General features: G+C 41.3%; 1 protein-coding gene across 3 annotated transcripts in view; it reads right to left on the bottom strand.

Annotated features, from left to right (window-relative positions):
• Positions 1–26,507, bottom strand: part of dgkh (diacylglycerol kinase, eta) — a 504,569-nt gene that overhangs the window by 290,120 nt on the left and 187,942 nt on the right. For all 3 annotated transcript variants that reach the window (XM_072260835.1, XM_072260834.1, XM_072260833.1), the window contains one exon: positions 7,692–7,802. In XM_072260835.1, the coding sequence (XP_072116936.1) occupies positions 7,692–7,802 (111 nt within the window). The remainder of the gene's footprint in view (positions 1–7,691; positions 7,803–26,507) is intronic.

The following is a 26,507-nucleotide window of genomic DNA, read 5'->3' on the forward strand; positions in this document are numbered from 1 at the left end:
ACCCTTCTCATTGATACTATCAGGCAAGAGATACAGGAGACTGAAGATCGCAACTCAAGATTCAACAACACTTCCTTCCAAACTGCCTCCTAATCCCAATCCTAATGCTACCTCGGACCCTCAACTTGCACTAATGTTGTTATGTTTATTTGATTGTGCAAGTTATGCATGCTGTATATTAATTTAAGTTTATGTTAATTTACATTAATCATGTTTGGAATGTAGGAAATGTTGCTACAAGAAGTTAATTTTAATATCTTTTACTGCATACTGGATATGCATGTCTATGACAGTAAACCTGAAGTTGAGGAATTTAAAACACTTACTGCCTGGATTGTAAAATATTCAAAATGGTACAACCTATATCTTCATTTATTGTACCATTAATCTACATTGCTATCCCCGCTTGTATCTTGCTGATATGAATGGAGCTCTCTCTTCCCCTTACTTTTGACTAATTGCATAACACAACCTTGCAATTCACTGTTTTTTCATTCCCTGGAACAAAATGCTTGGTAAATATATGCTTCATTAGAAGATGCACTTTACTTTGAGATGTTTTTATAACAGCTTCAACTCCACTGATTTATTCTTATACAAAAAATATGAAGAATTTGCATCATGTAGTTTAAAAGATGGTAGAGGTTTGTATGAGGAAGCTACGTATGTAACAATCAGTTCATCTATCCTATCATGGAGATGTAAATATTGCTTTCAGCTTTAAACATTTTAGTTAAAAATGCCCAGTGAGAACAGTAATACTGCCTTCATAAATCTCTTAAGTACATGATAGGATCAGAATTATGAAAGGCAGAACAAATATTGAACCTAAAATATAACAGGAGAGCTTTCTTCATAAGTCTGCTCTTGGAAGCAGTTAGTTTAATGTTATTTAATGAATAAGCTTTCACATAGATCTATAATTTTCCAAATGCATGACAGGTTTTATGACAGCAGGTATCAAATATTAATCAAAGATTGTGGAACCACCATCAAAAAATGATAACTGGCAGCGAATGGGATGTAGCAAAAAACATTGTGCAATTTAACAGACAAATTTGGAGCTAATTTAACAGATCATTGTGATAATCACAAGAAGTGACCTTAAACATAGCAAAAGTACTGCATATACCTTGGTGCTTCACCAAGATTAGGTCCAATGATCAAATTTTGTGAAAGGAGAAAGACTGGATGAGTTTTTAAATGGTGGAAAGAGAAGCAGAGGGTTTTTCAGAAGAATTTCTAGACATTAGGGTGATGGCAACTGAAGGTATTAATCACCAGTGGACCACTTAAGAGACACCTATGCACAAGAACTCAGAATTGTAGTAGCAGATACATTTCTGAGGCAGGAAATTGCTAAACAGGTTTCAGCAATTATCATTCTGCACCGCTGTCGTAAGACTATGGAATGGCCTTCTTGTACGATAAACTGCTTTTAAGATAAGGATGAACTCCTGACCTCACAATTTACTTTGTCACAGTCTTTGGACCTTATTGTCTACCTGTACTACAACTGTAACAATTTATTCTTCCTTCTGTTATTGTTTTTCCCTTGTACTACTTTGACACATCTATGTTCTGAAATAATCTGTATCAATGGCATGCAAAACAAAGTTTTTCACTGAATATTAGTACGTAACACTAATAACCAATTACTAATCACAACAATGACACTTTAGGAATCCAAGGACCATAAAAACATCAACAGTTTATTTGGTCAACTGTTTCATTCATTAGCTAATCATTCAAAGATTAGATAGTTTTAAAAACAGGATCTGAAAGACACCACAGCATTATCTCAAAGGTCAGAGGATTTTTTTTTACTGTGCCCTAGTCAATATTTATTCCTCAACCAACCAAAGCAGTCCATCTTGTCACTACTTCATATTTCTCGTGATGTAAGAGGCCATTCCTTAAGTCTATGCTAGCTCACAAAGCCATCCCATTTCCTCACTTACATCCTAGTAACTTATTCTCTCTCAAGATTCGCAGAAAAATCAGGTCTCAAGGTTAATTTTGGTACAACTGCAGGTTTTTATATGATTTGTATAAACAAAATGTATGACCATAAGACATGGGAGCAGAATTGGGCCATTCTGCCTATTGGATCTGATTTGCCATTTGATCATGGCTGATTTCCTTTCCTTCTCAACTCCATTCTCTTCCTTTCTCTCCATATTTGACACTCTTACTCATCAAGAACCTATGAATCTCTATTTTAAATATAACAAATGACTTGGCCTTCAGAGCCATCTGTGGCAATGAATTCCACAGATTCACCAACCTCTGGCTAAAGAAATTCCTCTTCATTTCTATTCAAAATATCCAGAAACTTCAGATTTTCCAACCACATACCAACACCAAGGATAAGTTATAAAATCCAATTAATTAACCAACCAGCATTTTTGGGGCACAGGAAGAAACTAGAGCAGCTGATTTCATGCTGTTTCTAGAGATTTGCTGGGTGTAAATTGGCTGCCACAATCCCCACATACAAAAAAGTACTTAATTGTCTGTAAATTCTTCAAGGATATAATGGCATTGTGCAAGGTCTACAGAAATGCAAGAATTCTTCTCTTGTCCTAGTACTGCGGTCTGCAGAGCTAAATTAAATTATGGAATTTGCAAAACAAATCAGTAAAATGACAGATACTACATATTTTTCTGTCAACCTTTACTTTATGGTCATCCCACAAGATGGATATGACTGCATTACAAAAGGTGAAGAGTGAACATAAACAATGTACAGCTTTAACAGAGTGCTAAACTGGGAAATTTTGTTATATGTTGATCGTACTTTTCAATCTATAGAATTTACCTCAGCATTAGAATATAATAAAACTTTAACTTTCAATATTGAGTCCAATTTATGTCAACATTTAGCAAAATGCTTTCTACGAGTTAGGTGGCTAGCTACAAGTAGTTAACTGAATAGTTGTTAATTACTGTTAATGAGGGCTGAAACACTATTCAGGTGTGGCTTAAAAGTGTATGGAAGTGCCTGAACTTTTAGTGTGGGCAAATGTGTGCGTTTTTTAAATATTACAATAGATTAAAGTTAGCAGCAAGTATTATTAACTTTTACAAGACTCATTCACTTTTAATGAATAAACTTAGTAAAAAGAAAGTAAATATGTAGAAAAATATTTACCAGTAAATGTTACAGGTAAAATGGAAGCACATTTGGACGCAGCAGCTTCTAAAAGGGGCAACTCAGACATCCTAGCTCTCCCGGAAGTTCTGGGAGTCTCCCGCATATTGATAGTGGCTCCCTGACACCCACAAATTAAATACAATATCCCGGAAATCGATTTTTTGAGAGCAAGCGAGAGAGTGCGAGAGAGAGAGAGAGAGAGCAAGAGCGAGAGAGAAAGCAAGCGAGAGCAAGAGAGAGAGAGAGAGAGAGAGAGAGAGCACCATGGCAGAGTGTTCCAAAAAAAGAAAATATAAAACTTACATCACCCCAGACTACACTAAAGTGTATCCCTGCCTAATAGGGGTCAAAAATAATGACAGTGTTGCTCGCTGCACTGTTTGCAACAGTGACTTTTCTATTGCCCATGGTGGGTTAAGACTGCAAAAGACATGCTGAGGTGAGTTTAACAGGTGTCATTAGCATAGCTAACGTTTAAACTAGCTGGCTAGCTGCTAAGGAGCTACTCTATTGCAGACATCCCACCTCTCCCAGAAGTTCCGGGAGTCTCCCGCAAATTGATGGTGCTACCTTCCTGAAATGAGTTTTTGCAGGGTAGAATGTCAGCCCCAATGGTGTTAAAGCATTTTTTAAACATTTTTTTTTTACAGTCGCAAGACACTGCTGGACATTAAGAACTTCTAGTACTACAGATCTACCCCATCAGTGAGTTGTTCATTAGCTGAGGAGTTGGACTTGGTGCGAACTATGTTGCTGCCTGCTACAGAAAGGCGTCGGAATCGATGCGCAAAGCTGGTGTGCATCCTAACAGCAAGTGTTTGTCTTTCATGTTTTTCTTGTGATCACAAGCCCTGATTTTCATTGATAATATAGAATACTGCAAGTCCAGTTCACTAGTTTATTAGCAAGACCAACGGCACAAGAGCTGTGTGGTCTCGGTTGTACCGCGTACTAAGGCCTCATGCCGTGGTATCGCCTGAAGTAGCATCCATGCTGGATTGGGGACCGGCCCCCTCCACTGGTGCTACCCTCCAGAGTTCCCTCAGCGGAAGCCAAGTTGGATTGCATTTTCCTGCGGACTGCTGTGAGCTTGTTCTTGCCAACAACGCCCATGGACTGAGGGGATTCGGCTATATTATATTTTTTTTGTGTGACTGTCTGTTTACTGCTATCTTATATGTGCTGCCTGTGCCTTGCACTGTATATGACTGTTGGTACTGTGTTTTGCAGCTAAGTCCTGAGTCTAGCTGCATTCACTGGCATTCATGTATGGTTGAATGACAATTCAACTTGAACTTCAACTTAACTAGATACCTAAAAAAATGATTTATAAGAATTAACAGAGATTTTGATGTAATAGATATGGAACAAACTTAAATGTGTGATTTTATGAGTAGCTTTGATTCAAGGGGAAGAAAGCTGTTCTTTTTGAAAACTAAATTGGGATGAACATCCTGGTAAATCTATAATGAGTATTATATATGTGAATTGAAAATAATTAAACTATGTTGAAATTTTGTGGTGTAGAGATTATAGATTGAAGCCATTGAGGAAGGCACAAAAAGCAGAGGAAGGCATAAAGATATGAAGTTCAACATAAATTATATATAAAGCGGGTATATTTAAAGTGGCAATTGATAGGCTCTTGATTAGTACGGATGTCAAATATTAACGGGAGAAGGCAGAAGAATATGGTTGAGAGGGATAACAAATCAGCTATGATAGAAATGTGGAGCAGGCTCAGTGGGACGACTGGCCTAATTTGATCTTATGTCTTATGTCTTTTAATAGGTGCATCAATAAAGTCACAAATAAATGGTATTTTGTTTGAATGCACAAAGAATTCAGAGCAAAATAGACAAATAAGCAACAAATGGGGCAAATGGGTTAGATTTAATAATTCGAACAAATAAGTGATTTTATGTTTATCAACAAACTCCAGGGTATTTGATGGAATCAAAAAATCACAGAGATAAAACAGGCCCTTCAGACCACCAAATCTGCAATGACCAACAATTATCCAGTACACTAATCCTAATCAGCTAATCCTCTTCAACTCTCCCAGCGTCTACCACTTACCCTCCCAATCATAGAAACCTAGAAAACCCACAGCACAATACAGACCCTTCGGCTGTGCCAAACATGTCCTTACCTTAGAAATTACCTAGGGTTACCCATAGTCCTCTGTTTTTCTGAGCTCCATGTACCTGTACAGGAGTCTCTTAAAAGACCCTATCATATCTGCCTCCACCACTGTCGTTGGCAGCCCATTCCACGCGCTCACAACTCTCTGCATAAAAAAACTTACCCCTGACATCTCCTCTGTACCTACTTCCAAGCACTTTAAAGCTGCCCTCTCATGTTAGCCATTTCAGCCCTGGGAAAAAGCCTCTGACTATCCACACAATCAATGCCTCTCATCATCTTATACACCCCTATCAGGTCACCTCTTGTCCTCCGCCACTCCAAGGAAAAAAGGTCGAGTTCACTCAGCCTATTCTCATAAGGCACGCTCCCCAATCCAGACAACATCCTTGTAAACCTCCTCTGCACCCTTTCCATGGTTACCACATCCTTCCTGTAGTGGGGTGACCAGAACTGAGCACAGTACTCCAAGTGGGGTCCGATCAGGGTCCTATATAGCTGCAACATTACCTCTCAGCTCCTAAACTCAATCTCACAGTTGACGAAGGCCAATGCACCGTATGTCTTCTTAACAACAGAGTCAACCTGCACAGCAACTTTGAGTGTTCTATGAACTCGGACCCCAAGATCCCTCTGATCCTCCACGCTGCCAAGAGTCTTATCGTTAATACTATATTCTGCCATCATATTTAACTTACCAAAATGAACCACCTCACACTTATCTGGGTTGAACTCCATCTGCCGCTTCTCAGCCCAGTTTTGCATCCTATCAATGTCCTGCTGTAACTTCTGACAGCTCTCCACACTATCCACAACACCCCCAATCTTTATGTCATCAGCAAATTTACTAACTCCTCCCTCCACTTCCTCAATAAAGGTCATTTATAAAAATCACGAAGAGTAGGAGTCCCAGAACAGATCCCTGAGGCACACCACTGGTCACCGACCTCCATGCAGAATATGACCCATCTACAATCACTCTTTGCCTTCTGTGGGCAAGCCAGCTCTGGATCCATAAAGCAATGTCCCCTTGGATCCCATGCCTCCTTACTTTCTCAATAAGCCTTGCATGGGGTACCTTGTCAACTGCCTTGCCAAAATCCATATACACTATATCTACTGCTCTACCATCATCAACGTGTTTAGTCACATCCTCAAAAAATTCTATCAGGCTCATAAGGCACGATCTGCTTTTCGTAAAGCCATGCTGACTATTCCTAATCATATTATGCCTCTCCAAATGTTCATAAATCCTGCCTCTCAGGATCTTCTCCATCAAAGATCATTCGAAAGATCTGATAAACTAGAAAAGGAAATTGGGAGTTTTGGTGAGGTGGGTGAAAGGAAGAGCTAAGCACAACACAAGGTCAGTTGTGAGAATTAATCTTGATTTAGAAGACCAAAAAGTAATATCACTGTGGGTGGAAGATAAGAGACAACAAGGCATTAAAAATACTAATTTCACTGCAGTCCATTGCACACTTCCTAAAAGCACAAAAACAATCAGACAAAAAGTAAATTAAGAAATAATTTTATAACTAAATTATTCCAAACAAAAGAAATTATAGACCTGAAAACCTAGTATCTGTTGTCAGCAAACAAAACCTAACATTTATGTTAACAAGTCAAAAAGTTCCCACATGACTATTAATAATTAATGAGGGGGCAGTCACGTAAGAGAATTTTGACTTACTTAAATTAATTTAAATAATTTAATGGTGTATTTCATAATTAAGAGATTAGGTTCATAGAATATAGGAGCAGGAGTCTATCATATCACCCATCAAGCCTGGTTTACAATTCAAGAAGATCATGATCTCTGCTTGATCTTGCCTATTATTGAAAATCCTTCACTCTACAAAAGATCAATCATCTCCTCCCTGAAAATATTCTATGACTCATTCTTCACATACCTTTGAGATAGAGAACTCCTAAAATGCTCAACCCTCAGAAAAGAAATTCCTTCTAACTTCATCTTAAATGGACAACCCTTATTATGAAACTATGCTTCCATTTTTAGTGAAGGAAAACATCCTCTCAACATGTCAAGTACCAGCATAATCTTAAATGCTTCAGTAAGATCACCTTGATGACAAATCATGGAGGCAATGCAAGGCTATTTGCAAAGGATTTAAAGGATAGAAATTATTTTTTCACCCTGTGAATGTAGAGGCCTGGAACACACGGCTTCAAAACGTGATGGAGGCAGAAAACCTCTGTGCATTGAAGGAATATCCAAATGACTACCTGAACTGCCTAATCCTTAAAGCTGCAAAAACAAAGAGCTCAGATACAAAAAGTTCCTAAGTAGCTCCACCTACTTCCCTGTTGTGGGCTGGCTGCTTGGTCAGCAGTTATGCTGTATAATTTTTAAAGTCTCTGATAATACCTTTGAATCCTTGGCATAGTAAAGTGTCCGTCCACGTAACTTGAAGTATCTTCTTTTCCATCGCTGAAATGAACTGGTTTGCTTCAGTAAAAATCCTTCTTTTATACTTGTCTGGAAAAAAAATTGAAACAAGAGTAATGAGCAAATTTGAGCAGACACAATTTCACAAAATTAATAACATTTCCCTCACACATAGTGACGCTAATAAATTCTGCACTTCTAAAAGAAATTACACAACTCAGAAAGTGCCCAGCACATCATTTTCAAGGCATTAAGCATGGCTTAGTGGCTCCCATGTGAGTTAGATTTTGGGCTAAGGTTCATCTCGAGAGACTTCAGCACGTAATTTAGGATGACGTTTCTCCAATACAGTGTGAAGGGATCGCTGCACTGCTGAGATAATCTCTCTTGGGTGAGATTACATTAAACTAGGGTCCCTCCTGAATCAAGTGGACCAAACTAGTTGAGTGGTGTTATTTTGGAAAAAAAACAGAAGATCTGTCTCCTGGGTTCTAGCGACTCTATCCCTCACCCAGCATCATTAAACAAATTATCTATTTGTTATTGGATTGCTTTAACCTAGAGCTGTGCGCAGATTGGCTGTCACATTTCATCACATCCAGCACTGTTAATCTTGCCAAGTGAAACCAGGGATGGGATTGATCCCTTTATAGTGCCAGCAATTACTGACTAGGGTTTGATTCTCACCATTGCCTGTAAGAAGTTTGTATATTCTCCCTGTAACTGTGTGGGTTTCCTCTGGGTGCTCTTCCCACAGTCCAAAGATGTATGGTTAGCGTTTGGTTTAGTGAGCTGTGGATATGCTAGGTTTGCATCTGAAGTGTGATGACACTCGTGTTGGTCGTTCACGTAATATGACACATTTCGATGTTTCAATGGACACGTGACAAATAAAGCTTATCTTTATATTTGAGCACTCCTTCAATGCAAAGAAAATTAGTACACTGACAAAAGACTATTGCCAAATCTACACAAGTCACCTCAAACTAACCAACCTCAACAGACTGAATTTCTGCAGTGGAATTCCCCACAGTACATCTGAAGAGCAAATGCTAGTCAAGCAGGAAAACCAGATGTCTGCAGTCACACAGTGGCAGCCTGAAGTCAGTAAGCAGCATCCTTAAGGCAGTGAGTAGCACATCTGCAGCCACCTGGGAGCAGACATGGCAGGTGAGGCATGGAGACACTGGCAGTATCAGCAAAATAGAAATCTCCCTTCAGAGAAGTAGACGGAATGGACAGAATAGAAGGGGATAAACAATCCCTGCACTTCAGAAGGTAGGTCAAGAGACGATACAGCAAAATGAGAGTAGTCAAAGTTGTGAATGAAAGGAAACGTGCACATGCAGAATGTTTCAGTTAGTGCCTTGCTTGAGGATGTTCTAAGATTTTGCTGGGATCAACCTATGACAGTTGAAATGCATTTGTCCTAGAGACAGACACAAAACAAGTCATCCCAGCTGAACAACAATGAACGTCCCTGCAAGAACCAGCATAGGATCTATCCTGTCCTTTCAGCAACTAAAATCCCTCTTACATGGAGCAGGCCTAATGCATACTTACATAATGAAGCCAAATGCTGAGCATCCTTTGCATTTTCCAGAGCCTTTGTAACACAAACTCATGTTACTCTTTCCCCCTTCTGTCAGCACTGCATAGGACTATTTCCTCTGGCTCTCTCCTTCACCTGCATCAAAGCCCATTCCCCTTCTCACTGCACTTGCTGCACAATTTCAGAAGATGCAATATTTGCTCTTTGCCTTCCCACTGTTTCAAATTTCATCCTGTACAAAGGGGTGTTCACGATGCCCATGGCTGATCTTTTACCTGAGTAGTACATAGTCCTGAATATCCTTTAATCTCTAAAAATCTATTTCACACTTATCATATATACACAGTGACAGTCCACAATTTGGATACAAATTCCAAAGATTCACTAACCCACCCTCTAGGTGAAGAAATTCCTTCTCTGCTCAATCCCAAATGGCTAACCCCTTATTTTTGAGACTTTAACACCGTGGTTCTAAACACCCAGCCAGAGGAGACACCATACTAACAAGATCCCTGTAAGAATTTTATATGTTTCAATTAAATTTCCTTTCATTCTTCTACATTTAAAGGATTGTAGGTCCAGCCTGCTTAATTTCTCAGAAAACAAACCCGCCACAGCTGGAATCAATATGGTAAACCTTCTGTACAGTTCATCTTTTGCAAACAGATCCTTCCTTGCATATGGAAATCAGACACTTGCAGTCCATTCCAGTGCAGTCTTATCAAGACACATATACAGTATTTTCAGCGAAACATTTCTTGTAGCTGCACCCTACTTAAGTAAATGTTCACACAATCTCTGACATCCTAATTGTTCACCACATCTTCTTGTTAACTTTCAATGATTCATTTACAAGGTTGCATAGATTCCTCTGAATGTCACATTTACAGCCAAAGAAAAAATTTTTAAATGTGAACTCCATCATAATATATGAATAGAATAAAAACTGTGAACCATCATCAAAAAAGTGAAAGAGAAAATTAGATGGCTGTAAATGTGACAGTTCACACATAAGAGTGAAGTAAGAACATGTGCAGAAGGAAAGAGATTAGAATAGCTAGCTGCTACAGACTAATACTGCCACAAACACCCTTCTGCAATATAATTTCAATAATATAAAATGTAATAACATACACACTCACTGTTAGATTCCAAAATTAAACTACATAATGCAGCATTATATCCTGATGCAATTTATATTCACCAAAGTGCTTTGGATCTGGACATAAAAATTGGCCCAATTATCTAAGATAGCAAATAAAATAATCATGCAGAGCACATTGGATCATATTACTGGGATTCCTTTTTATTTGTTCATAAGATGTAGTATTGCTGCAACATTATTTTCCATCCTTGATTGCCCTTGAAGGGAGGAAGAAGCCAACCACGTTTGTCAATCTGGAGTCTTGTGTAGATCAGAACGTGTAACGACAGCAGATTTTCCTTTCTGAATAATATTGGTGAACTAGTCAGTCTTTCACATCAATCAATTACTTTCACAATTATTGAGAATCTTTTTAAAATTAAATTCTGCATGCTTTACATTCTTGAATTTAAATCCCCTATGTGTCATCGTGGGATACAAACTCATGCTTCTGGCCAATGTCTGAAAATCCGGCTGTTATACCAAGTAATTGCATTACTGCCTCCCATAAAGAATCACCGGCCTCAGAGACTGACAGAACCTTTTTCTCATTCTTAAACAATGAAGACTTTTCTTTACATTTGACTTAACAGCGAGACCTAGTTCAATATTTCATTGAAAAAATGGTTTCCCTAACAATGCAAAACTTATTCAGTAGTACACAGGGGCAAATCCCATAGTGAGACATGTACCAATGTCTAAATGTAAAGCAACTGTGCTCCCACTAAGATAAACCGACAATCATTCAGATGTAGTACAATAATCCCGCTTTTGGCAACTCTTGTCTCCTGAAGGTGCCTATTCAAAAATATTATTGCCGATGGCAGCTGCTGCTTCATAGCTGCAGAGATCGCGTTCCATCCTGAGCTCAGGGGCGTCTAAGTGGAGTTTGCATCTCCTCTCTATGACTGTATGGGTTTCATCTGGGTACTCTGGTTTCCTCCTGGCTGAGGGTACATGATGGGAATGTAAGAGTAAATAAGTTTATTGTAGAATTGGTGTAAATGTTCAGTTGATGGCCGGCACAGACTTGATGAGTGAAGGATCTGTTTCCAAACTGTAAAACTCTATGACATTGCATCAAAAGACAGTACCTGTAAGACCTAATATGTGTACTTTTCTATCATTTTTATTCTGAATTCTACTCACAGATCATTTCTATCCAAATCTATCACCGCCAGATTTCAGTTCCCTTCTGCATTAGTTTCAAAATCTTTCCACATCTTTGTTCTATACTCTAACTGAGCTCCAATATTCTCTTCTGGCCCTTTTGTCTTGTGGAATTCTCTCTACAAAGCTCCTTGCCTTGTTGTGCCTGAAATTGCTGTCTTTCCTCAAAACCCGCCTCTTCCACTAATCCTCCAGGCAATCATCCTCCCAATTTCCCACTGGTGTCTAATATTTTCCATCATCCTATTCACCAGTCACTTGAATGCAAACACGAGGAAATCTGCAGATGCTGGAATTACAATTGCGTTCACCAGCAATTTTTATGTGTGTTACTTGAATGCAAATAAGCGCATTTACACTAGCCGATTTCTCGAACTTCCAGTAATGCCCCCACCCTTTCACCATTCCCATTTCCCTCTCTCACCTTGTCTCCTTACTTGGCCATCACCTCCCTCTGCTGCTTGCCCTCCCCTTCACTTTCTTCCTTGGCCTTCTGTCCTCTCCTATCAGATTACCCAATCTCCAGCCCTTTATCCCTTTCACCAACTGACTTGCCAGCTCTTTACTTCAACCCTCCCGCTCATCTATCACCTACTACCCTGTATTTCTTCCTCCCCTCCCCCCACCTTCTTTTCTGACTTGTCATCTTTTTTTCTCCAGTCCTGATGAAGGGCCTTGGCCCGAAACACTGACTGTTTATTCTCTTCCATCAATGGTGCCTGATCTGCTGAGTCCCTCCAGCATTTTGTGTGTGTTGCATTTACTCTAGTCCTTAATTATGGTCACCACATTATAAAGCTAATAACAAGAAAAGGAGAAGCTACAACAAAGACTTACAAGGATTTCACTAGAAGTGTTAGGGTACACTTATCAGGAAGCAGTGAATGTACTAGGTTCTCTCCATTCTTGAGAAAAGAAGGCTGAGAAGTGACATAATGAAGGGCTTCAGAATGATAAAGAATAGGTGCAGATGATACGTTTCTATTCACGACAAAAAGCAGAACTGGGGGTCATCAATACAACTGAGTCACAAAGAAATTCTGTGGGGATTTCAGGAGAACGTTCTTCCCCAAGGAAGTGGCAATAATGAGAAACTTGCTACAAGAGAGAATGGTTGAAGTGAATACTATGGCCAAAAAATGTAGGTTGGACAAGTATAATGAAGGAGAGGTAAAGGATGGTCACACCAATAGATTTGGATGACGGTAGACTTGAGCAAATTTACATGTAACATAATTGAAGGCACAGTTTGCTTAAGCCAAATAGACTGTTCCAAAGTATACACACTGTGCAATCTTACGAATATGTGTATGGTTCTAACACTGAATCAGTTTATCAATTTTTATATTACATTCTCAGCTGATCATCTAAAGCATGGTTCCTGAAGGTTGTAATAGCTGGGGAAGATAGTGAGCATAAACTCCCACAACCTATTAAATGCTCCTATTGGCATGTATCTCAAATAGCCTCTAACAACCAAGTCCAGCTCCTGGCTTTCACATGTGGCTTAGTTACTAAGCCCGGTGGAACCATTTCTACTGACAGCAGAAGGGGCAAAGGCCGGTTAATGGCTCATTAAAACCAGTTGCTTCAGGCAGATGGGGTTTGTCGGCTGTGGTTGGCAGCTTATCTAGGAGAAGGAAAACTCTGATCTCAAACCTCCACTGCCTAGCAGTTATACCCATTTATGGGGAAGGATTTGGGAGTAAACTCCAAGGAAAAATCCAGAGCTTAAGTCCCTAAGACAGTCCTATATTGAGTTCAACACTGATCAGCAACTCCTGTGATGCTGCTGGAACAAACTGTATCGGTCTCTGCCATTCCTTTGCATTCATCAGTTGCATGCAGCGACATGAGAAACAGCTTGCTCTCTACATTGTACTGCCCTGGCTTGCGTATCATGTAGACAGCTAGAACACAACATCCATGGTCAACCCATATCAATGGAGGGCCTCATAAGAGCTAAAGCACAGAGTTAACAAATGTATGTTCAATTACTGTGCACAGTTCCACTCTTTATAACAAAAGGACAGAGAATCACTGGTGAAAGGGCATCATTTCTTTACAAAGTTATTACCAGAACTATCAGTAAAGACTGGCAATACTGGAGCTCTTTTCTCTAGAAAAATGAAGACTGGGAATGACCTAACTGAGATCTACAAATTTACAAATTTTTAGTAGGTTATACACAGAGAAGATTGTTTCCATTTGCTCATAAAACCATGCTTCATAAACCTTAGACAGTCCATGAAGGTTTCTGGAGAAACGTATGCATCTGGAGAGATGTGAGATGTGAGATATCACAAGCAGTAGCTGAGAAGTAGAGTGTGAATTCATTTGTAGGAAGCTATACAAATATATGGAGGAGAATGGAACAGAAGGATATATTAAAATGCAAACACGAGGAATTCTGCAGATGCTGGAATTTCAAGCAACACACATAAAAGTTGCTAGTGAACGCAGCAGGCCAGGCAGCATCTCTAGGAAGAGGTACAGTCGACATTTCGGGCCAAGACCCTTCGTCAGGACTAACTGAAAGAAGAGCTAGTAAGAGATTTGAAAGTGGGAGGGGGAGGGGGAGATCCAAAATGATAGGAGAAGACAGGAGGGGGAGGATGGAGAATATATATATATATATCCTTTTTCTCCTTCTGTCCCTCTCACTGTACTCCTTGCCCATCCTCTGGGCTTCACCCCTCCCCCTTTCTTTCTCCCTAGGCCTCCAATCCCATGATCCTCTCGTATCCCTTTTACCAATCAACTGTCCAGCTCTTGGCTCCATCCCTCCCCCTCCTGTCTCCTCCGATCATTTTGGATCTCCCCCTCCCCCTCCCACTTTCAAATCTCTTACTAGTTCTTCCTTCAGTTAGTCCTGACGAAGGGACTCGGCCTGAAACGTCGACTGCACCTCTTCCTAGAGATGCTGCCTAGCCTGCTGCGTTCACCAACTTTTATGTGTGTTGGTTGATATATTAAAACGGTGAGATGGTCAGGTGCAAGAAAACCCACATGGAGCATAAATTGTAGTGTGTAATAGTGCAACTAAATGACCTGTTTTAATGTTTGTAACACAAAGATAATTCAATAATTTGGCTTCCTATCACAGAAGTTAAACAGAAAGGGGACAGGCTGGATCAGTGTTGCAAACCTTTCTTTGAAACATCTCCAACACAAGAAATTCTACAGATGCTTGAAATCCAAAGCAACGTACACAAAAGACTGGAAAAACTCAGCAGGTCAGGCAGCATCTGTGTAAATGAAGTCGCCGTTCCAGGCCAAGGCCCTTCTTCAGATTCATTTCCACGGATGCTGCCTGACCTGTTAAATTCCTCCAGCATTTTGTGTATGTTGCTTTGGCACATCTCCTTAAACTGCACTCTGTGCTGGAGTGAATAGAGCCATAGGATTATTAGAACACAGATAGAGGCCACACAGTCAACAGCACAGAGTGATCCCTAGACCTGCTCGTTCCTAGTCACCCTGCAAAATTTTTTTTCAATTACTCACCGAATGGAAAAGTTCTTCCTCGGGTTTTGATTCTTTTGCCAATCACCTTAATCTGTGGACTCTGGTTCTTGACACTTCTGTCAATGGAAAGAGTATCTCTTTATTCACTTTATAGTGAATATTTTTCTCTTGAATCATCTCTTAATCTTTGCTGTCATACAGAGAACAATTCTAGCATCTCCAATCTGTCTGCACTTCAGAATTATTCTGTCATTTTATATTATCTCTTATCATTCTTCCTCATAAAAATAAATCACTTTGCAGTTCCTAGCATTGAATTTCATCTACCAAGACCTCCCATCCATTGGAGATTCTTAATGCCCCATGGATGTTTATTATTATCCTCATCATTTTTGTCACATTTCCAAGTTTTGGGGTATGTTGAAATTTGAATTGTGCTAAAATCAGAATTGTTTTTTCCCCAAGCTACAGCACAGTCACCTAGAGAGTGACACTTCACGTTGCTTCTGGACAGAGGAACAGCAGCTTAATTCTTCAGCAAACCAATACCACTTCCTCTTTTACTTTGTAGGCTTCAACTTTGTTCAGAAACTAATAAAGTGATATTTAAATATTTGATAAAGTATCAACTGCATTACCCTCATCATCCTTCCTTGGTAACTCTTCAAAAATCACCAAATTAATTGAACAATGATTTACCTTTAATAAATACGACCATAAGATATAGGAGCAGAATTAGGCCATTTCCAACACATTTGTCAGGCTAGATTTTCCCTTGAGGAAACCATGCTGACTATGGCCTATTTTATCATGTGTCACCCAGAGACCTCATCCTTAAAACTGACTCCAACATCTTTCCAATCACTTTGATCAGACTAACTGGCCTATAGTTTCCTTTCTTCTGCCTCTCTCCCTTCTTGAACAGTGGAGTGACATTTGCAATTTTCCAGTCTTCTGGAACCATTCCAGAATCTACTAATTCCTGAAACATCATTTTCAGAACTCTGGGGTGTACATCATCTGGTCCATCTACCTTCAGACTTTTCAGTTTCCCAAAAACTTTCTCTCTGGTAATGGTAACTTCACACACATAATGACACCTGACATCTGGAACTTCTAGTGTCTTCCACAGTGAATAATGATGCAAAATACTTATTCAGTTCAGCTACCATTTTGTTATTCCCCATTACTATCTCTACAGCATTGTTTTCCAGTGGTCTGATATCCATTCTTGCCTCTCTTTTACATTTTATGTATCTGAAGAAACTTTTGGTATCCTCTTTAATATTATTGGCTGGTTTACTTTTGTATTCCATCTTTACCTTCTCAATGACTTTTTATTGCCTTCTATTGGTATCTAAAAGCTTCTCAATCCTCTAACTTCCCACTAATTTTTACTTTATATATATATGCCCTCCCTTTAGTTTTTATGTTGGCTTTGACTTCTCGTTAGCTACAATTGTGTCATCTTTGCTTTGGAATCCCCTTTGGGAAGTATATATCCTGTGTTTTCTGAGCTGTTTCCAGAAATTCCAGCCATTGCTGTTCTGCAATCATCCCTGCCAGCGTTCTTTTCCAATCAATTCTGGCCAATTCTTCTTTTGTGCCTCTATAATTCCCTTTACTCCACTGTCATTCTGATACCTGATTTTAGCTTCTGCTTCTCAAATTTCAGGGTGAATTCAATCAGTTGCTCCAAAGGGTTCTTTTACATTAAGCTCGCTAATCAATTCTGGTTCATTGCACAATGCCCAATCGAGAATTGCTGATTGCCTAGTGGGCTCAACCACGAGCTCTCGAAAAAGACATCTCATATGTACTCTAGAAATTCCCCCTCCTGGAATCCAGCACCAACCTGATTTTCCCAATCTACCTGCATATTGAAACAGCCCATGACTATTGTAACATTGTCCCTCAGGGGAAAGTAATCATAATATGATCATGTTGGAACTCATCGTGTTGACTACAATTTTTCCCTATCAACAGCCTCTCTTCACTACACATTCTCTCTGTTTATAAACCAGCTACCTCATCTTCAACACTATCACCTGCCTTTCCTATGATTCTTCTTACATTGAAATACATGCAGTTCAGAACACTAGTCAAACCATGCCCAAGCTTTTTCTAAGGTCTTACCAACATCTATCTCCACAATCTCTCCACTAACTGGACTGGCACACTGGTTCCCATCCCCCTGTAACTCTAGTTTAAACCCAACAATGCAGTATTAACAAGCCTTTCTGCTAGGATATTAGTCCCCCTCCAGTTCAGATGCAAACTGTCTCTTCTGTACAAGTCCTACTTTACCTGGAAGAGAGCCCAGTGATCCAAAAATCCTATGCTCTCCCTCCTACACCAACTCCTTAGCCACATATTATACTAAATAATTTTCCTAGTTCTGGCCTCACTAGCACATGGCATAGGTAGCAATCCTGAGATCACAACTATGGAGGTCCTACCTAAATCCCTGAACTCCCTATGCAGAACCTCATCACTCATCCTATCCATGTCATTGGTACCTACAGGGACCACAACTTCTGGCTCTTCACCCTCCCATTTAAGAATGATGAGGACTCGATCTGAGATATCTCGGACTCTGGCATTTAGGAGGCAACATACCATCCAGGAATCTCGTTCTTGCCCACAGAACTTCCTGTCCATTGCTCTACCTAACGAATCACCTATCACTACAGCATGCCTCTTCTTCCCCCCTTCCCCCCTTCCCCTCTGAGTCACAGAGGTGGACTCAGTGCCAGAGACCCAACCACTGTGACTTTCTTCTGTAAGGTCATTCCCTCCCCCACTACAGTATCCAAAATGGTAGGAACACACACATTACCAAAATGGTATACCTGCTGTTGAGGGGTTGGCCACAGAAGTACCCTGCACTGGCTCCTTAACCCCTTTCCCCTTCCCAAATGTCACCCAGTTTCCTGCATGCTGCACTTTGGGTGTAACTACCTCTCTATATATCCTATCACCACCTCTTCAGCCTCCCGAACGTTGCTGAATTCATCATGTACCCTGGATTTGCTTTATTAATCTATAGTTATCAGGTGACTATGAACTTTGTCCCATGGTTATATATATGGCTCTGAACTTCAATTGTTTACCTCTGCAACCTTTTCTGACCAAGTGTATAAAATGATAATTCTTTATCCTCTGGAATCATTCAGCAAATCTATGGAGAGTTACTTTCATTAGAAACCCAGCACGTTTCACATGTCAACTTGGCTGAGATATCTACTTTAAGCAGAAATGGGTATTTGGTACCAAATCTGGGAATACGGAACATACCAGTATCTGAACTACCCCCTATTGACTGTGACCTGGTAACATCTTTCTTGGTAAAATCTGATGCAACGGAATCATGTAATGCATCTACTATACCCTCTTCATTAATTCATAAATTGACTCTTTAGTTCTTAATTGCCTCCTTTCTCTTGTTGTGTATGTAATATTTTACATGCCAATATAAAACTTAAGGATCCCCTTTCACATTAGGTGCACTCTCACACTGTTCCTTGTTTCCTTTATTATTTCTCTCTTAACCTTTCCATATTCAGTTTGATTCTGACATTAACCAGACTTCATCATGTAGTCCCTCTTTCTCCTTCATTTCACTCTCCATCTTTGTCAATTTAGGAACTCTCACTATGGCTGCCCTACCATTATCCATCAAAGTAGATGGACTGTACACAAATAATCTTTGTTTTAAAGGCTCTTTAAATAGAGGTCTACCTGCCAATTTTTAATTTCACTGTGCTAGCTTACTGTTCAAAGAATAAAAATATGCCTCTTGAAATAATTATATTTTTATTACATCTTTTTTCCATAGCTAATCTTGTCATATTATGATCACTATTCCCCTAAATGTTCCTCACTGATGCCTGCTCCACTTTAGCTACCTCATTCGCCAGCTGCATGTGATGAATCATTATAACCCAATGGGTTGGCTATGACTCGATTATTCTGTCCAGTTCTGAAACACTCTTGAGGAATGATAGAAATAGGACATAGGACTTCTGGTGAGGCATGAGGCCAGTGGGCAGCACAGCACTGAGCACTGACATATAACCTTCAATTTTCAAGTTCTTTAGGGTTCATAGACAGTCTTAACACAAGGTTGAGTTGGAGAAAGATCTAAATAAAGACATGACCTCAAAAAAAGATCCAAATTCAACCAGGGAACAAGATACCAGCAGACGACACCAAGCTAGCGATTCATCCGAGGAAATAGCTATGCTAATTAAGCAAACAATGACAACGGAGATGAAATTGCTGCAAGAAACGGTAGCCCACATGCTAAAGGAGTCACTGGAAAAGGCTGTCAACCCCATACAGAAGCATATGGCAGAGAATGGCAACATTCTCCGGTCGTTAAAGGAGCAAGAGGACATTCATGCTAAAAAATTTAGCGCGGTCTTCAACAAAATAGACAACATTCAGGTTCGCTTATGCAAGAATGAGAAAGTTACTATCTCCTGTCTCGCGGAGGTGACTAAGATATGGAAGAAGCTAAACAGCTTGGAGGACAGATCCAGGAGAAACAATGTGCGGCTGGTCAACTTACCAACAGGCACTGAGGGCGACGATCCAAGAGGTTACTTCCAGAAGATACTGCCTAATTGGATTCCAGTACTCAAGAATTCTCACAGCACTCCATTGGAGATCGATAGACCACATAGGATCTTTTCCAACAACACCTCAAGACCGCGGACCATGGTTTTTAGGCTTCTACAGTACACCGACCGGCAGGCTATCCTGGAGGGCGCGAGGAAAGCCAAACCTACTCTCCCTGATGGCACCCAGCTGCAGTTCTTCGCTGATTACAGCCCCCGCACGATGCAGGAACAGCAGGGATACAAGGAGATCCACGCTAAGCTTCGACAGAAGGGGATCGACTCGTTCCTCATATATCCGGTGATTTTGAGAATGAATATCAAGGGCATGAAGATGTCGTTTAACTCGGCAGAGGAAGCGAAAGAAGCTCTGAAATCATCGGTGCTGGGAGATATGGAAGAAGACCCTGGGCAAAGTCCACACGCTCCTCTGGAGGAGATGGAACTGCATTAAGAGCTCGGACCAGCCTGTATGTGCAATCTAACAGGCACGGGCAAGTTAACGTCCTAGGTGTTAAGTTTTCTGGTTATTCTTTTATTGGAAAGTCATTCGTTGAACTTTTGTATTTAGTTAATTAAGGGGCCAATTTGTTTCTGAGTATTGCAGGTCAGAGTTTTAAGGTAATGGCTCAGTTAACTTTTTAGTACAAGGATAACGTGGTAAGGTGATACAAATCCACCTAGATTTACTTTTTATCTTTTACTTTCTAAGATGATACTCATTATACCCAAATTTCATACTTCATCAAGAATGAAGCTGAAAAACAGCAGTTTGTTCTAAATAACTTTAGAACGTTATGTCTCCAGTAGATTTGATTACGTTCCTGGGCGCCAGATAAGACATCACTGGCGCCATCGCTAAGCGACAGTCTATTAAAGCAACAGTTTCTCACAAGAGTTCTGTTGGGGTCTTGATTATGTTTGAAATTTTTGTTATTTTTTTTCTCCAACGGCGTTCTGAGAGGCGGGACAGCGCAGGCGTGTGACGTCGGGCAGTGCAGCGCGGCAGATTTAAAAGGGCAGACATCCTGCTTCGGGTTTGATTCGAAGAAGGAGTCTGAGAGTCTGAGTGGGAGTGCCGAGAAAGACATTTTTGAAATTTTCGTTATTTTTTTTCTCCAACGGCGTTCTGAGAGGCGGGACTGCGCAGGCGTGTGACGTCGGGCTGTGCAGCGCGGCAGATTTAAAAGGAACAGAGCCTCATAGAGCGGGCAGCGGAGTTTGCGGGCTGCGGAGTGAGCCGGGAGCAGAGTGAAGACTTAAGGGCTTCGGCTCAACGGGCTTAGGCGGAAACAGGCGAGGCGAGGGAGGTTTGGCATTCATTTTCTGTTGTTATTTGAGGAGGGGGGCAGTATGAGTGTGAGGGCAGTTTGCTGTTCTCGGTGCCGGATGTGGGAGGCCCTGGAGTCTACAAGCCTCCCGGACGTCTACATCTGCGCCAAGTGCATCGAGATGCAGCTCCTAAGAGACTGCGTTACAGAACTGGAGCTGCAGCTCAATGACCTTCGTCTGGTCAGGGAGAGTGAGGAGGTGATAGAGAGGAGTTACAGGCAGGTGGTCACACCGGGGCCACGGGAGGCAGACAAGTGGGTCATGGTTAGGAGGGGGAAGGGGAAAGGTCAGGTAATAGGGAGTACCCCAGTGGCTGTGCCCCTTTACAACAGGTACTCCTGTTTTAGTACTGTTGGGGGGGACAGCTTACCCGGGAGAAGCAACAGTGGCCGTGCCTCCGGCACAGAGTCCGGCCCTGTAGCTCAGAAGGGTAGGGCAAGGAAGAGGAGGGCAGTTGTGATAGGGGACTCGATAGTAAGGGGGTCAGATAGGCGATTCTGTGGACGCAGTCCAGAGACCCGGATGGTAGTTTGCCTCCCTGGTGCCAGGGTCCGGGATATTTCTGACCATGTCCAAGATATCCTGAGGTGGGAGGGTGAGGAGCCAGAGGTCGTGGTACATATAGGTACCAATGACATAGGTAGGAAAAGGGATGAGGTCCTGAAAGGAGAATATAGGGAGCTAGGAAGGGAGTTGAGAAAAAGGACCGCAAAGGTAGTAATCTCGGGATTACTGCCTGTGCCACACGACAGTGAGAGTAGGAATGCGATGAGGTGGAGGATAAATGCGTGGCTGAGGGATTGGAGCAGGGGGCAGGGATTCAAGTTTTTGGATCATTGGGACCTCTTTTGGCGCAGGCGTGACCTGTACAAAAAGGACGGGTTGCACTTGAATCCTAGGGGGACCAATATCCTGGCAGGGAGATTAGCGGGGGCTACTGAGGTGACTTTAAACTAGAATGGTTGGGGGGTGGGAATCAAATTAAAGAGGCTAGGCGTGAGGAGCTTAGTTCACTACAGGGGGATGGGAACCAGTGCAGAGAGGCAGAGGGGTGTAAAGTGAGGGAAGAAACAAAAAGTACTATGGAGAAAAGTAAAAGTGGCAGGCCGACAAATCCAGGGCAAGCATTAAAAAGGACCACTTTTCAGCATAATTGTATAAGGGCTAAGAGAGTTGTAAAAGAGCGCCTGAAGGATTTGTGTGTCAATGCAAGGAGCATTCGTAATAAGGTGGATGAATTGAAAGTGCAGATTGTTATTAATGATTATGATATAGTTGGGATCACAGAGACATGGCTCCAGGGTGACCAGGGATGGGAGCTCAACATACAGGGATATTCAATATTCAGGAGGGATAGACATGAAGGAAGGGGAGGTGGGGTGGCGTTGCTGGTTAAAGAAGAGATTAACGCAATAGAAAGGAAGGACATAAGCCGGGAAGATGTGGAATCGATATGGGTAGAGCTGCGTAACACTAAGGGGCAGAAGACGCTGGTGGGAGTTGTGTACAGGCCACCTAACAGTAGTAGTGAGGTCGGAGATGGTATTAAACAGGAAATTAGAAATGTGTGCAATAAAGGAACAGCAGTTATAATGGGTGACTTCAATCTACATGTAGATTGGGTGAACCAAATTGGTAAAGGTGCTGAGGAAGAGGATTTCTTGGAATGTATGCGGGATGGTTTTTTGAACCAACATGTCGAGGAACCGACTAGAGAGCAGGCTATTCTGGACTGGGTTTTGAGCAATGAGGAAGGGTTAATTAGCAATCTTGTCGTGAGAGGCCCCTTGGGTAAGAGTGACCATAATATGGTGGAATTCTTCATTCAGATGGAGAGTGACATAGTTAATTCAGAAACAAAGGTTCTGAACTTAAAGAGGGGTAACTTTGAAGGTATGAGACGTGAATTAGCTAAGATAGACTGGCAAATGACACTTAAAGGATTGACGGTGGATATGCAATGGCAAGCATTTAAAGGTTGCATGGATGAACTGCAACAAATGTTCATCCCTGTTTGGCAAAAGAATAAATCAAGGAAGGTAGTGCACCCGTGACTGACAAGAGAAATTAGGGATAGTATCAATTCCAAAGAAGCAGCATACAAATTAGCCAGAGAAAGTGGCTCACCTGAGGACTGGGAGAAATTCAGAGTTCAGCAGAGGAGGACAAAGGGCTTAATTAGGAAGGGGAAAAAAGATTATGAGAGAAAACTGGCAGGCAACATAAAAACGGACTGTAAAAGCTTTTATAGATATGTAAAAAGGAAAAGACTGGTAAAGACAAATGTAGGTCCCCTGCAGACAGAAACAGGTGAATTGATTATGGGGAGCAAGGACATGGCTGACCAATTGAATAATTACTTTGGTTCTGTCTTCACTAAGGAGGACATAAATAATCTTCCAGAAATAGTAGGGGACAGAGGGTCCAGTGAGATGGAGGAACTGAGCGAAATACATGTTAGTAGGGAAGTGGTGTTAGGTAAATTGAAGGGATTGAAGGCAGATAAATCCCCAGGGCCAGATGGTCTGCATCCCAGGGTGCTTAAGGAAGTAGCCCAAGAAATAGTGGATGCATTAGTGATAATTTTTCAAAATTTGTTAGATTCTGGACTAGTTCCTGAGGATTGGAGGGTGGCTAATGTAACCCCACTTTTTAAAAAAGGAGGGAGAGAGAAACCGGGGAATTATAGACCGGTTAGCCTAACGTCGGTGGTGGGGAAACTGCTGGAGTCAGTTATCAAGGATGTGATAACAGCACATTTGGAAAGTGGTGAAATGATCGGACAAAGTCAGCATGGATTTGTGAAAGGAAAATCATGTCTGACGAATCTCATAGAATTTTTTGGGGATGTAACTAGTAGAGTGGATAGGGGAGAACCAGTGGATGTGGTATATTTGGATTTTCAAAAGGCTTTTGACAAGGTCCCACACAGGAGATTAGTGTGCAAACTTAAAGCACATGGTATTGGGGGTAAGGTATTGGTGTGGGTGGAGAGTTGGTTAGCAGACAGGAAGCAAAGAGTGGGAATAAACGGGACCTTTTCAGAATGGCAGGCGGTGACTAGTGGGGTATCACAAGGCTCAGTGCTGGGACCCCAGTTGTTTACAATATATATTAATGACTTGGATGAGGGAATTAAATGCAGCATCTCCAAGTTTGCGGATGACACGAAGCTGGGTGGCAGTGTTAGCTGTGAGGAGGATGCTAAGAGGATGCAGGGTGACTTGGATAGGTTGGGTGAGTGGGCAAATTCATGGCAGATGCAATTTAATGTGGATAAATGTGAAGTTATCCACTTTGGTGGCAAAAATAGGAAGACAGATTATTATCTGAATGGTGGCCGATTAGGAAAAGGGGAGGTGCAACGTGACCTGGGTGTCATTATACACCAGCCATTGAAAGTGGGCATGCAGGTACAGCAGGCGGTGAAAAAGGCGAATGGTATGCTGGCATTTATAGCGAGAGGATTTGAGTACAGGAGCAGGGAGGTACTACTGCAGTTGTACAAGGCCTTGGTGAGACCGCACCTGGAGTATTGTGTGCAGTTTTGGTCCCCTAATCTGAGGAAAGATATCCTTGCCATAGAGGGAGTACAGAGAAGGTTCACCAGATTGATTCCTGGGATGGCAGGACTTTCATATGAAGAAAGAATGGATGAACTGGGCTTGTACTCGTTGGAATTTAGAAGATTGAGGGGGGATCTGATTGAAACGTATAAGATCCTAAAGGGATTGGACAGGCTAGATGCAGGAAGATTGTTCCCGATGTTGGGGAAGTCCAGAATGAGGGGTCACAGTTTGAGGATAAAGAGGAAGCCTTTTAGGACTGAGATTAGGAAAAACTTCTTCACACAGAGAGTGGTGAATCTGTGGAATTCTCTGCCACAGGAAACAGTTGAGGCCGGTTCATTGGCTATATTTAAGAGGGAGTTAGATACGGCCCTTGTGGCTACGGGGGTCAGGGGGTATGGAGGGAAGGCTGGGGCGGTGTTCTGAGTTGGATGATCAGCCATGATCATAATAAATGGCGGTGCAGGCTCGAAGGGCCGAATGGCCTACTCCTGCACCTATTTTCTATGTTTCTATGTGTTATACTATATTTGAGATGGAAATGGTTTTAATTATATAGGTTAACAGATTTGTCCAGGTTTTTTTTTCTTGTCTCTTTGATATGATTGTCTTTGAGAACTGCTTTGCCTTTCTAATTTGTTGGTGCTAGAGGGAGGCGGTTAATGTCAATGTTCAGTGTCTGACATTGCTAATTGACACTCACAGATGTTACAAAGTAAAGGGTTGAATGCGAGGGGTGATGGGGGGGTGGGAAGGGGGTAACTCAGGGATCCACCACCAACTTATAACAACAGATCCAGGGGAAGATGAGCAACACAGATAAATTAGAAACATCTTCTAAATGATGACTCCCACCTTTCCCTTACGGAAAAAACACGCAAAGTCTGGCTGGCAGGCCTGTCTGCAGCTAAGAAGATTGTAGTCCAGCGTTGGAAACCTCCCCATGATATTTCAAATACTCACTGGCTTCAGTGCTTTTTGGATATTTCTTACCTGGAACTTTTATCAGCAAGAGTAAATGATACACAACCAAACACAATCTTAATGTGGACAAATTTGATGTCTAACTTAAAAGATCTTTTGTTAAAATAGGAATGCTTTATCTGTGTATGCACTACTATTCAGTTGGTTGTTGGAGGGGAGAGTGGGGTGGAGGGGGATGGTGATGAAGGTTAGGGGTGGCTGGGTTAAACAGTCAAAATGTAAATGGCAGTTGGTTGTATTGAATGTAATTTGTTGGTGTTGCAATAAAAAAGTAATTAAAAAAGAAATAGGACAAAGGACAATAGTACCATTTCTGTCCTGGAAAAAAGTCTCTGGCTGTCCACTCGATCATCTTGTCATCTTGTTCATCTCTATCAAATCACCTCTCATCCTCCTTCCCTCCAAAGAAAAAAGCCCTTGCTCACACAACACATTTTCATAAGACATGCTCTCCAATCCAAACAGCATCTTGGTAAATCTCCTCTGAGCCCTCTCTAAAGCTTCCAAATTTTTCCTATAATGAGATGACCAAAAATGAACAAAAGATTACAAGTGTGGTCTAAGCAGGGTTTTATAGAGTTGCAACATTACCTTGTGACTTTTGAACTCAATCCCCCAACTAATTAAGGCCAACACAATATACACCTTCTTAACAACGCTATCACCTTTTGTGACAATTTTGAGGGATGTATAGGCATGAACCCTAAGATCCCCCTGTTCCTCCACGTTTCTAAAAATCCTGCCATTAAACCTGTATTCTCCCTTCAATTTCAACCTCCCAAAGTGAGGCACTACATTCTTCTGGGTTGACCTCCATCTGCCAATTCTCAGCCCAACTCTGCATCCTATCAATGTCTCATTGTAACTCTTGACAACCTTATACACTATCTTTCATGTCATTTGCAAACTTACCAACCCACCCTTCCACTTTCTTATCCAAGTCCCTTATAAAAA

Source organism: Mobula birostris, chromosome 6, assembly GCF_030028105.1.
Source record: "Mobula birostris isolate sMobBir1 chromosome 6, sMobBir1.hap1, whole genome shotgun sequence".
Lineage (NCBI taxonomy): Eukaryota > Metazoa > Chordata > Chondrichthyes > Myliobatiformes > Myliobatidae > Mobula > Mobula birostris.